The sequence below is a fragment of the Rosa rugosa genome, chromosome 4 (genome assembly GCF_958449725.1).
Source record: "Rosa rugosa chromosome 4, drRosRugo1.1, whole genome shotgun sequence".
Classification (NCBI taxonomy): Eukaryota; Viridiplantae; Streptophyta; class Magnoliopsida; order Rosales; family Rosaceae; genus Rosa; species Rosa rugosa.
Genome location: NC_084823.1, coordinates 17,351,941 through 17,364,387, shown reverse-complemented (window position 1 = coordinate 17,364,387; position 12,447 = coordinate 17,351,941). Strand labels below are relative to the sequence as shown.

General features: G+C 36.9%; 2 protein-coding genes across 11 annotated transcripts; one reads left to right on the top strand and one right to left on the bottom strand.

Moving 5' to 3' along the window:
• Positions 1–1,379: 1,379 nt before the first annotated feature.
• On the top strand, positions 1,380–6,376 carry LOC133741821 (uncharacterized). 10 transcript variants are annotated; one of them, XR_009862158.1, is made up of 6 exons: positions 1,385–1,539; positions 1,942–2,368; positions 2,577–3,332; positions 3,957–4,009; positions 4,111–4,188; positions 4,704–6,376. XR_009862158.1 is itself a non-coding variant. In XM_062169541.1 (5 exons), exons 2-5 carry the CDS (start codon positions 1,967–1,969, stop codon positions 4,710–4,712), a joined length of 1,245 nt encoding a protein of 414 aa, XP_062025525.1. In that variant the 5' UTR covers positions 1,384–1,539; positions 1,942–1,966; the 3' UTR covers positions 4,713–6,376. The 10 variants fall into 10 exon arrangements, 4 of the variants coding, with proteins under 4 accessions (XP_062025524.1, XP_062025522.1, XP_062025525.1 ...); XR_009862157.1 differs by having other exon boundaries at positions 1,386–1,539; positions 3,957–4,003; XR_009862156.1 differs by lacking the exon at positions 3,957–4,009 and having other exon boundaries at positions 1,382–1,539; positions 4,111–4,862; positions 6,094–6,376.
• Positions 6,377–7,486: 1,110 nt separating this feature from the next.
• LOC133744442 (chaperone protein dnaJ 20, chloroplastic-like) lies at positions 7,487–7,870 on the bottom strand. The gene has a single exon (XM_062172548.1). The coding sequence runs from the start codon at positions 7,868–7,870 to the stop codon at positions 7,487–7,489; it is 384 nt and encodes a 127-aa protein (XP_062028532.1).
• Positions 7,871–12,447: the final 4,577 nt, after the last annotated feature.

Here is a 12,447-nt window from a genome sequence, read left to right as displayed (position 1 = left end):
GTAAGCCTTGATCCTTTTTGTGATTGTTGTGCATATGTTGTGAGCATGTATTATGGTTTTAACAGGGAGACCCAAGTAAACACCAGGTTTATCAGCTACAGGGATGTTAAGAATGTCTGCAATCCTTATTTTGACATCTTGGGGAGTGTCAGCTGAGAATAGGACTGAGGATTTGCTGAGATTTATGGACTGCCCAGAAGCTGAAGAGTAATCGGAAATAGAATAGAGGATAGTGCAGTTCTGCTCATTGGCTTTGGTGAAGAAAAGAGCATCATCGGCAATGAAAAGATGGGTTAGAATATGGCCATCCTTACTCAAAGTCACCCCTTGAATAGAGTCATTTGCGACAACATTAGAAATATTCAATGAGAGGACCTCACAAACCAGAAGAAAAAGGTATGGGGACATGGGATCCCCCTGCCTTAAACCTCTTGAAGGTTTAAATGGGCAGTTGGCTTTACCATTAAGAAGGACTGAGAATGATACTGAAGTGACACAACCCATAACAAGCTTAATCCACTTGAGGTCAAAACCCATCTTTACCATTGTAGCTTCAAGAAAGTCTCACTCGACTCGATCATAAGCTTTGTTCATATCCAACTTGAGAGCTAGCTCATGGGATTTTGATGAGTTTTTGCTCGTTAAGTGATGATAAACTTCATGGGCAATAATGTTGTTGTCTTGGATTTGACGACCTTGAATGAAAGCATTCTGCTCTTGAGAAATAAGCTTTGGGATGATGGACTTTATTCAATTTGCTAGGAGCTTAGAGATGATCTTGAAAGCATTGTTGCACAGACTTACTGGCCGAAATTGATCCACAGATTCAGGACTTGGGACTTTAGGAATGAGAACAATGTTGGTTGTATTGATGGTTTGAATGGAAAAATCACCACAGTAGAAGCCATGAACCATTGTATTAATAGAATCACAAACAACATTCCAGTATTTATGATAGAACATATCAGGAAAACCGTCTGGTCCAAGGGCTTTGAAGGCTCCAAGCTGCTTAGTAGCTCTCATGACTTCATCAACAATGAAAGGCTTTGAAAGGGAGATGCTTGGTGAAACACAGTTGAAAATATCTCCCCAATTTCTAGGTTGTGATCCTATTCAACTATCTTTGGTGAAGAGTAGTCATGTGGAAAAAACTGGTATTTCTATCACCTTCAAGCAACCACTTTAGCCTTGACTGTTGCTGCCAAAATTTTCTTCAAGAGACCACACCTTACTTTTTTTTGAAAGTACAATATTGGTAGGAGTCCAAGTTGGAATTCCCCCTCCCACTCAATCAAAAAAATAAAAAAAACAGCTTCTCATAGAAGGGAAGTAGGTGTCAAGACCTATGCGCAATACGCATCCCTTTCAAGTTGTCTTGAGACCAACGCAAAAAACGAAAAAAAAAAAGAAAAGAAAAAATATTGAAAATGGCCAAACTATAAAATTCAAAAACAATTTTCGTTTTCTCATTCTCACGGTTTATCAAACCCTAAATTTCTAAATCTCCTCCCAATCGAATTTTGTAACATCGCAAGGCAGGTCAGTCCAATCAACTCCTAATTTTGATTTTTAGGGTTTCCAATTTCCGTTCTTAATTCTCTGTTCCTTTGCTTTTATGTTAACTTGGATGCGATTGGATTATATTTTTGAAGGATTTTTGTGTTATTCGTATGCTACGAAGTCCAATTCTAATCATAAACTACATATTTGGGGCTTTTGCTTAGTTTGGTTCAGTTTGATACCCTGAGGCTTTAGATTGAGTTTTTGGTGATTCTGGTTGTTGTAATGGTTAACTTGGTACACTCTTTCCCTTTTTGAAGGTTCTCAGATGTGTATCTGTGAATTTAGTTATTTGTTTTTTGCTTTCATACCGTTTATGTTTTTGTTGGAGTTGTTGATGTTGGTTCTGATTCATAGATTTGAAATTTGTGGTTGTTACAGGGTCTCAGGATCTTACATTGCAATCATGAGATTCAAGAAAGGGAGCAAGGTGGAAGTACTGAACGAAAAGGAGGTGCCTTCAGGAGCATGGCAGTGCGCTGTGATTATATCAGGCAATGGACACACTTACAGTGTTAGGTATGATTGGTCTCCTAACTGGGAAGGTCAGGCAGTTATTGAGAGAGTCCTGCGGAAGGCTATTAGGCCTTGTCCTCCGCCTCTTCAAGGTGCAGATTGTTGGGCAGTCGGTGATGTTGTTGAGGTCTTTGATGTTGGTTTCTGGAAGATGGCTAACATAGTGAAGGTTTTTGATGAAAACTATTACTTGGCTAGGCTACTTGGATCATTTGAGGAGTTTAGAATCCACAAATCTAGGATCAGGGTGCGTCAAGTTTTGAAAGATGAGGAATGGATTGTGATAGGAAAGGTAAATATCTATCTGGGTCACTTTAGTTTTATACAACATAATTTTCCATTGTACTTAAATCTGTTAATAATATGTGCAGCGTATAGCTTCATGTTCTTTCCCTTCTAATTTTTTTTTTTTAAAGAAAAATGAACATTTGAATAATATATTCCTGTAGTACCCTTGTCGTTGAACTTACTAATATTTTTTTTTTGGGTTTCATTTGCAGGGTCTGGGATCAGCTTACCACAATCATACGAGTTCTCCAGTCTCACGAATGAATTTAAGAATAAAGCTGCCCAGTGGAAATGATTGTTTACCTCCGGAAAACAACAGTTGTGAGGATTCCCATATTGTCTCCTCGGCATCATTAAAGAGACCTTCTCAATGTTGCTCTCTTTATACCGAAGCATATCCCCGAAAGATAAGAGCTATTGAGAAAGAATCCGGGCGGCAACAAGTTTTCTCTAGCTCCCCATCTTCCTTGCTTGAGAAGGTAGATGCTGTTGCTTACCCAAGAGAAAATCTGGCTGAAAAATACGTGCACGCTTCCTTTATTTGCCCTTCCACTCAATATTGTGAAAATGAGAAGGGAATTTTAAATGGTGCCAATTCATATTTTGAAAGAAGCTCGGATGGTGTTTTTGATAGTGATGCATGCTCTATTGAATCTGTTGGTAGTTGTAGTGTTATTAGTAACAGTTCAAATAAGTTGTCCGGGTATAATCTAGCAGGTCACAGTGAAGATGAAGATACCCTTTGTAGTGATGCAGACTCTTTTTCTGGTGGCGCTGATGTGCAAGAATTTAATTCCTTTCCTCTGAAAGGGGATGTAACAGCAAGAGACTCTAGGTCGGAGTTGCATGCTTATCGCCGTACTCTGATGTTAATGCATGCTTCAGGTTCTTTAAGTTGGGAACAAGAAGATTTATTGACAAACCTCCGTATGTCCTTACACATTTCCAATGATGAACATTTGATGGAAGTAAGGAACTTAATTTCTGCTGGAACAAATTTTTATGTTAGTTAACTTTTACTGCCTTTTCCGTACTGTAAAAAGTAGAATGAATTGTTACAGCCTAGTTGTCCAATTTGTAGAGATTGAAACATGCAGAATTTGTACTTTGAGAATTATGTACCTTAGCTTAAATAGAAGTGGATATTTTCAGGTTCACTATGGCCTTTCTTTTCTGGTTATGCTTATCTTAGTTCCGGGTCTGCCGTGGTTTATATGTGAAATAGTGAAATGTGGGTTTTGGAAATTTAGTATCAAAAACCGATATTTTATATATTTATTTTTTATTTTACTATTTGTCTCCTTGAGACCTTGTACTTCTGTTGTGGAAGAACTGGAATATCCTTTTCACCTATGGATGATTTAAACTCGTGGTGCCCAATATATTTATTAAGGCTCTGTATTATGTGATTACAGGGGGAACACTTGTTGACATATGGTTTTGGCTATTCTTATCTGGGTGCATGTTTTTTTTTTTTTGTTAGGAAATATCTCTTTGGATTTTTGTTACAATAGCGTGGTTTCCTTGTAACTATGTGAGTGCATGCTTGGCACCATATCATGAATCTTATTGATGGTTCCCTGCATTTTCAGGGCCATGGTTGGGAGGCTTGCCATGCCTTGCTTCCAAAGTTCTAAAGGTGGTGGTGGGGTTTTCCATCTTAGTGTTTACGATGGCACTATCTAGTCCCAATTTTCTTCTTATATGGCAAAACTGAGCCACATTTTCATTGTTCTATTTTTTCAGGTTCTTAAATGTGGTTCAGTTTGGGTCTGCTGGGAATTGTTGACACATCTTGTGCCAAAGCAGAAGAGAACTGAAAAGGTTCCAATACAAACTTCATACAGTTTAGCTGGTTTTCTTTTAGTGATATGTCTTTGTATTTCCTTCATCATTGCATTGTTTTATTTGACATACTTTTCAAATTAAAATGCTGAAAATCACTTTTCTTTCTCTTCCCTTTTTTTTTTTGTTTTACTTTTCTGAGTATTTTATTTGATAGATGGGGTGTTCTGAATCTTCGAGCTTGAAGGTATTTTGGAACAAACTTTGATCTTTACATTCAGTTTTGAGTTACAAACTAGAACTTTGTCCCTGTTGATTGTAAGAGAGTTGTGATATTAGAAGGGTCTTATCAAAACAGCTTTGGGATATCCAAGACTCAAATTGAAACTGTTGTGAAATATAATATTTAGAATTGCATCAGGATTTTCCGATGAATTATTAAAAGCAATTTTTAAGTAGATCGTTTATAAGAAAATCACGATAATTTTCGATGTTTATGAAATTATTGTGGAACTTTTTTTTAATAGATTTTTTACCTGTTATGATACTGTCAGTGCCAATAGTTCAATATGAAAAAGAATGTGTCATTGGCCAACCAAAGTGTTGCTAGAGGAAGGGGAGGAATGATTGCTGGCCTTGCAGCTCAGTAAAATGATTGGTAATTCAATTCAACCAAGCCTTCGTCACTACTGCATAATATTATTTGATTCAAGGTAAAGCACGAAATCCGTTGAATTTTGTTATCAATCCTTGGTTAAGTTTACAAAATGACAATATGTGATGTTCCCTGTGTGAGAGGTTGGTCTTGTACATCCCATATTGTGCATCCTGTTGGATTTTGGCATGCTTATGAACTGAATAAAGAGGTTAAAAGAGGTTACAAGCAACTGCTTTGCATGGCAGTCCCAAGTATTAACAGATTGCCCCCAAATACCTGGGAGTGGGAGAGTATGGCATGTCTCAGCTGCCTTGATAGGTGCTATGATAGACTTGTAAGTCAGCTGCCATGTAAAGTCTCTGATGCATCTCTATTCTCTTTATGTGTCTGAGGTGTCATGGTTGTTCATTTTGGTATATGTATTGAACATATGAGGTTATGAGTGACATAATTTTGTTGGTCTTCTTTTCCCAAAAATATTCCACTGTATGTGGATTGCTAACTAAGACTCACATCTGTTCAGAATTTTCTTTCACCCTATGAAATTTTGATTATGCAAGAAATCCAATGTCATATGTTTTAGTTGAGTCTGGGCCCTGTTATTTAGAGCCTATCCAACTTTCCTTTGCTGTGCCTCAGTCTACATGGTATATATGATACAAAATCGTCTTGTTTCAGTAGTTGCTCAAAACTGAATGTTAGAGTTGACACTTGCATGGGGTTATGGATCTTTGATGGACCATGTTGTTTAACCACTTCTTTAACCGAACTTTTTTTATGGAAATGATTAATTCTGCTAATATCATACTTATTTACCCTTTGAGGCTCAGGCTGCTGTAAAGTTTTGGAACATGCATCTGTGCATAAATTCAAATTTCAGTTATTTCATCTTTATACATGTTTAACCATGACCAATAGTTTGCATGTATTTTGCATATTTTGTGATTTAGATTGAAATTCAGAGTTCTGTTGTTTCCCCTTTCACCACCTTGGACTATTATCATTTGAAAAGTGAAGTGCAAGGTTATTTATTTGATAGAAGAATAAACACGAGAGAGATGATAAACATCACAGAGGAGTATTTATTCCATAATACAATTGGAACTTCTGGTTATTCTGGTGTTCAACTTCTTGCTTTTCAGAATTTTTTATCATAAAACATTCAGACCGGTTATTCTGGTGTGCAACTCTTTCTCTGTTTAAAATACAAGATTGGCGAAACAATTGCATTGTAAAGGGGGCAAATGTCTGTCTCAATGTATTTAGTGTTTCTTTAACTTAAGCAGGAACAAGACGTGGAAAGTGAAGAGCATAAAGAGGCCAACGTAAGTACTGGACTATGTAATTGGGAGTAACAACTATCCAACTCGGTAAAGAACTATCTAACTGAGGCAAATTCTTGACGAAAAGAGGTTGAAGTTCATTTTGTTCCTTGTTTTGAAGAACTGAGATTTCGTTCCTTTGAATTGTTCATATGTTTAGGTGTAAATACTAGATAATACACTTCAATGTTTGAATGAATTGCTTGATATTGCTGATTCAGATTAATATTTTTTTTCTTTTTGGCAAGATTTCGGATTTATATTTAGAACTTGCATGGAATGTACTTTGCCTCCGCCTTTATTTCAGCATTAATTTTAAAGAGGTATTGTTTGACAAACTAATAAACCCCATCGCCACCTATTTGGGGACTCCACAAACTGCCTAACTGGTGGTCTTGCCAACTGATCGACTATCAGCTGACGATCTCAATGACCGTTGGTAACCTCATAGAGTGATTGGGCAGATTGGCGACCTCATGGACACGGACTAGCAACCTCGCCCACCAACTAGTGATGTCACCAATAATTTGGTGACTCATTGACCAACGACCTAAACCACCGGCAATCTTACCACTGACCCGCGATCAATGACTGGCGAATTCACTCACCGGCAACCTCACTTATGTCAGGCCACTTTATGCATCAATGACCTCAATGACCGACAACCTCATTGAGCGGCAACCTCAACGACATGAGACCTCAATAGCTACCGATTTCACCATAGTCCATACAACTAACGACCTCACCAGTTGGTGACCTCAAAAACCGATGGACAACCTCCACCGCCACCTCGACTCCACCACTACTCAACTAAATACTCTAGAATTGTCCCACTAGTGACTTCAAAAACAGGTGTCACTAGTACACCAAAATTAATTCTTCATCGACCAACGCTAGACCAATGACACTCTCGCTGGGGGCTTGACGAGCCACACCGCTTGAGATTTAGCTGCAAACACTATTTTATAATTATTGTTTTCAGAATCTATTCTTAAATAAATCTACCAAATGCTTTGGCAAGTCTTGAAATGGAAATTTTAGTTTACTAATTTCATTTTGAGAAACAATTTTTCAAAAATTATTTTGTAAAACTCTATACTACTCATTTCCATTTTGGTCAACGTTGAGACTTGAGAGAGTGGCTTAAGATGATTACACAGTTTATGAACTTGATCTAATCAAGTGTTTTCAGACGATATGTTCATTTCAAGACATACTATGATCAAGTAACTAAGAAGTTTGTTTTTAATAGAATAAGTGAATGTTGTCCCAAGAATTAACTGAATATGAATAAATGACTACAGTAAAAATGAAATTTAGTCAAAAGCTAGCACAAGTAGGCAAGTAGCTAGTACTACTACTCCATGGTTGAAACATGTTCTGCCCTCCTGACTCTGCTAGCCCAGGATCCTTCCTTTCGTGCCATACGGTCGGTTGATCTTCTCTTCAACTCGAGAATCTGTTGTCGCCATTGCAAATTTGGTCCAACAGTACTCATGTCCTTCCTGAATTTATAGGTAGTACTCCTACAAGATGAACTGCATGATGAATTCGCTGTCAAACCCAATTCATAGTCGTACTCCTCACGCAACACGGGATCCGACAGCGTCTTGTATGCCTCATTCAGCTGAACAAACAACTGAGTCGACTCCTTCATCAAAGAATCATCAGCTCGATGATCCACAACGTCAGGGTGGTACCGGAGAGCCATGCTTCTGTAAGCTCTCTTTATGTCATCCATGCTTGTATTACCATTGGGACTTAAACTAAGTAACTTATAGTAGTTGCTTTTTTTCTCGTTTCTTGTATCATAATTAGTAGCTCTGCACGCGACAGAAAACTTACTATAACTGATAGTAGCTGGTGATGATTTATGAGAAAGGAAAGAAAGCTTATTAGCAGCCGAGCTAGTGTTTAGGGTTGAGGTGGTCATCCAAGTAGTATTCATGGCTAATTAGTAGCTCTTCCGAGTTTTGAATACAAGAAGAAAGTGGGCTTCTGCTAGAATATATAGAGAAGTGAATGAAGGGTATGCTCTGTATGGATTCCATAGATGAAATATATTATATTAAGGATAAGGAAATGTGCAAATTAGAATATGGATGAGGCCAGCGTTGAATTGAAAGGAAAGAAAAACAATTGCGTTAACTCCTAAACCCAACGCGTTTTCTCCCTAATAAGCATCGACAGATAATATGCTATTGTTGATGTTTGAGGTTGATTTTTTAGTTTTCAAGTGTGCAGTTGAGTCATAAATTGTTGTCTTGCAATCAGCATTTGTAACCACTAATTTGAGAAGATAAATGATCACCTGAGTGGGACTGAATTTCAGAAACATGCAGTTTATATATAACAAAGTAGCTATTGATTTTATGAATTTTTCTACACAATTCATCATGCAAGTAATATTGTGTAGCTCGAATGTTGTCGGTAATCTTTGCCCTTCTTTCCCTGATGAAGGATTCCTCAAAAATTTAAAGATCAATAAATTTGCAAAATAATTTTTCTGTGGTTCCAACCTAAGGGAAAGAAATTTTGAGAGTTACGTTGTAGTTTTTTTAGAGTAAAAATAATTTGATTCAAATCAATCATAAATCATACGTCTAAGTGAGAAGAAAATTAATACCATGAGAGAAACAACACGAGATATTTTGAGTAAAAAAGATTCAAACTCTAATCACAATAAACGTTTATATGTCCATTTCTGAGACACGATCACTTCTCATAATAAATAATTAGAAGATTTGCACCATGTCTTATGCCCCAAAGGCCAAAGTTTAAATAATTAAGAAAATTCCTAATAATTTCCAATTGTTATACAAGGTCCCTATCATTTGAGTAATGGTGCACTTTCAGGCAACGGGATCTACTTGCGTCAGCTTGGGTCTTGTTCGCTTATGAGGGGTGGCTCATAACCCAGGAGTTTTTAAAGTTCGAGTTTCTGTCTAGCTCTAAGTTTGGGGTTCTATGGACTTAACCAGTGTCTACGATGGTGTCGATCCGGGGAGGAATTGGTGGTTATTGTTGCCAAGCATTTTACTTTCTATTCAATAGCTTTAGTACGGAGATTTGGTAATGTGAATTGATCATATTCTGCTTAATCCTAGTATATGTAGCAATTGCGCCTTGTCTTTATCATTTTTGCGACTAGATAAGTACAATGGATATAAATACGGTAAACAGCCAAGATACGACTTATTCATACCACAACCTAAACATGAAGCCAGAACACAAAAGTGCATTCCTAACTAGTTAGTGGCGGCGTGTTTAGATAACATTTCCTTTGATTGATTTCATATTGCATTGTCCTAGCTCAATATTAGGGCTTAGCCACATAAATGCCTCTATGTTTGTTCTTTTCTTCTAACCATGTTTAAGCATTATTGGGATCTTTACCGGCACAAACTTTTCATTGTAATGAATCTTTTACTCTTAGAATTGGATTTTGTTTTAATAAAGGGTGGTTCTAGTTGGACCTCCAAATTTGCTATTTGGACCTCCGATACTTAGTACACCTCTAATTTACTTTTTAGAATACTTGAAATGCTAAGTGGACCTCCTTATTTTTACCAAAACACCCTTGAACATGAGATACAATAATCTATTACTCTACTTTTTATCTCTATGAGAAAAAGAAAGAATCAAAATCACATGATATTGTTCTCTTATGAGTAGATCTTGTTAGGAAATTCGGGTCACCTTCCGAATTCCCTAGCCCAAGACCGAAACCGAATGAAGACAGTAATCACAAACTATGCAAGCAAACACAAGATTGTTGACGAGGTTCGGTCAAACAGTTGACCTACGTCCCCGGGTGATGTTGATGGTGGATCCACTAAACGAGAAGAAGATTACAAACTTTGAAGACCGTTTTGGTTCTTCCACTCAAATAACCTCTCTCCTCACAACCCAAATTCTCAATAGAGAATTCCCAAATACACCCGATCTCTCAAAGCTTGCAACTCTCTAAAATCTCTCAAATTATCAGAACACTCAATTGATCCACACACGGATCTCTCTAAACGATGTCTCAATGACACCCTCCAAAATGAGTCTCTTTCAACCCACAATATGAGAATCTCCAAACCCTCACATCTTCTCTAAATGGTGTCTTCCAATCTCCGAAAGCAGACACCAAACCAATAACCCTGAATGACTATTTATAGGCTCACGATTAGTCCAACTCCCAATAGGATTGAGCCGCAATCCTAAACCTTTACTTCTAACGAAAAACTCCATAAATCCTAGATACACTAGAATTGCTTACCCAAAGCCTTCAGAAGTAAAGAATCCAAAATACAAAAGGAATTAGATATTGAGCCGCAATCCTAACAGATCTCTCCTCCAGCAAAATTAATCAGAGGGTTGGTTCTCGATCTTTATATGTTCCTGGAATTCCTTTGAATTTTCTAAAAGAAGGATTTCATGGGTTTTGGGTTGAAAGATCGAGCAATAACTTAATATAATAAGGAAATTTCAAATCAGATTGTTTTGAATTTACTTTTGTATTAAATGTGGGCCATGTATAGAAATTATTATTTTTACTTAATTGTTTTAGGTAAATTATAAAACTATATGATAATATAAGGAAATTTCGAAAGAAAAAAAAATAATTTAATTGAATGTTATATTTGGGGAAGGTAAGAAGAGTTTTTTTTTTTTTTTTTTCATTTTTCTCACTTTGTCCTTATTTGTCTTTTCATATGACTTGACAAAATCTATTAATAATTGAAAAAAATTGGAGCTCCAAATATCAAATTTGGAGGTTAAACTAGAACCACCCTTTAATAAAACTATTGACGTATTCAAAAAATAAAACTATACTATTTTTAGCACCGTGTCACAAAGGCCACTCGGCTCATTTACAAGAAAACACAATGATGAGAAAATAATTATGGCGAAAACACCGTGTCACATGGCATAGCAATATTTGAGTTGTAGGTTAGAATCTTGGCAGATAAAAAAGTTTACCCGTGTAAGTTAGATTTGTCATATTCAATCCGATGTAAAGAAAAATAATGCATGGATCATCAAATTACTTCTCAATGTAAAAAATGCATGCGATTGCACCAAGAGGATAGGAAAACGGCAAAAACAATGCAGTCAATGCCACAGTGAATACCTCTTGGCTTCTTCCCTGTGTAGTCTTCTTGCTGCGCCCACGATTCACAGCATTGACATATTTAATAGTAATCTATACATATACAGGCGCATATTAAAACAAATCGATACTATTGCATTAAAATAAATAATTGTAGCTCAAAATGTTGCTATTGTTCTAGGAAGGGGCAGCAGCAGAAAACAAATGGGTTGGCGGTGTACTGGTGTTTGTGTCAGTTTACACAATGACAGAGGGGAACACCTCTTCTTCTAGGCCAGCTGAAACTTAGAAATTTTAGTCTTTGTATGCTGGATGCTCCTTTTTTCTATTCTTGATCGAGTATGATGCTCAAGCAGTGTTGTCTCTACTCTCTGGTGTGTGAGAATTTGACCGGCACCTAACCGAGGAAGCAACGAGGTTGCTCAACCAATCTAATCTAGCGTCTTGCTTTTTATATTTCTCGGTTATGCAATGTTGTTCTTTGTAATGCTGCAAGACTTGCTTTAAGTTGTTTTGATGTGATTATATGGAAAGATTTCACATCGGAACTCGTGAGATAATTAAACATAAAGGTGGGTGATGGCAAATGACCTAGGACAGTACTACTGGATCAACCAACACATTCACTACTAAATTTTCAAACCGAAAAATGTATATTGCACCGAAATGAGAAAACGGCAACAACAATGCAGTCAAATACCAAACACTAATTTCAAACTAGTATCAGGAGTGTATTAGGGGTTTTGGTCTTTAGTTTTTGTTGCTCTGTTTTTTCTGTATAAAAAAAAAAACCAAATACTAATTTATACATGTACATATACAAACAAAAACAAATAAATTAAATTATTGTTTATTATTGAATTAAAATAGTTGAAGGTCATAATGTCCTTTTGTTCTGGACTTCTAGGGAGGGGCAGCAGCAGAAAACAACTGTTGATGGTGCGTTTACCGAGTGACAATGGGGAAAGCCTTGCTGGCATCTCCTCTACTAGGCCAGCTGAAACACCACTGTACAGTTTCTAGCGTGTGAAGAATTCGACCACCACTTATTTTTTGTCTCATGCTCTTATTGCCTCTGCTATTGTCCAGTAAAAATTTTGAAAAATATCCCTAGTAGTTCTAAACTCGCACACGTGGTGATTGGTCATTTGATAGTCGGACCATTTCAGAGGGTCATGCCAAGACCACCTCCAAGTGAAGAAGCAAAATTATTGCTC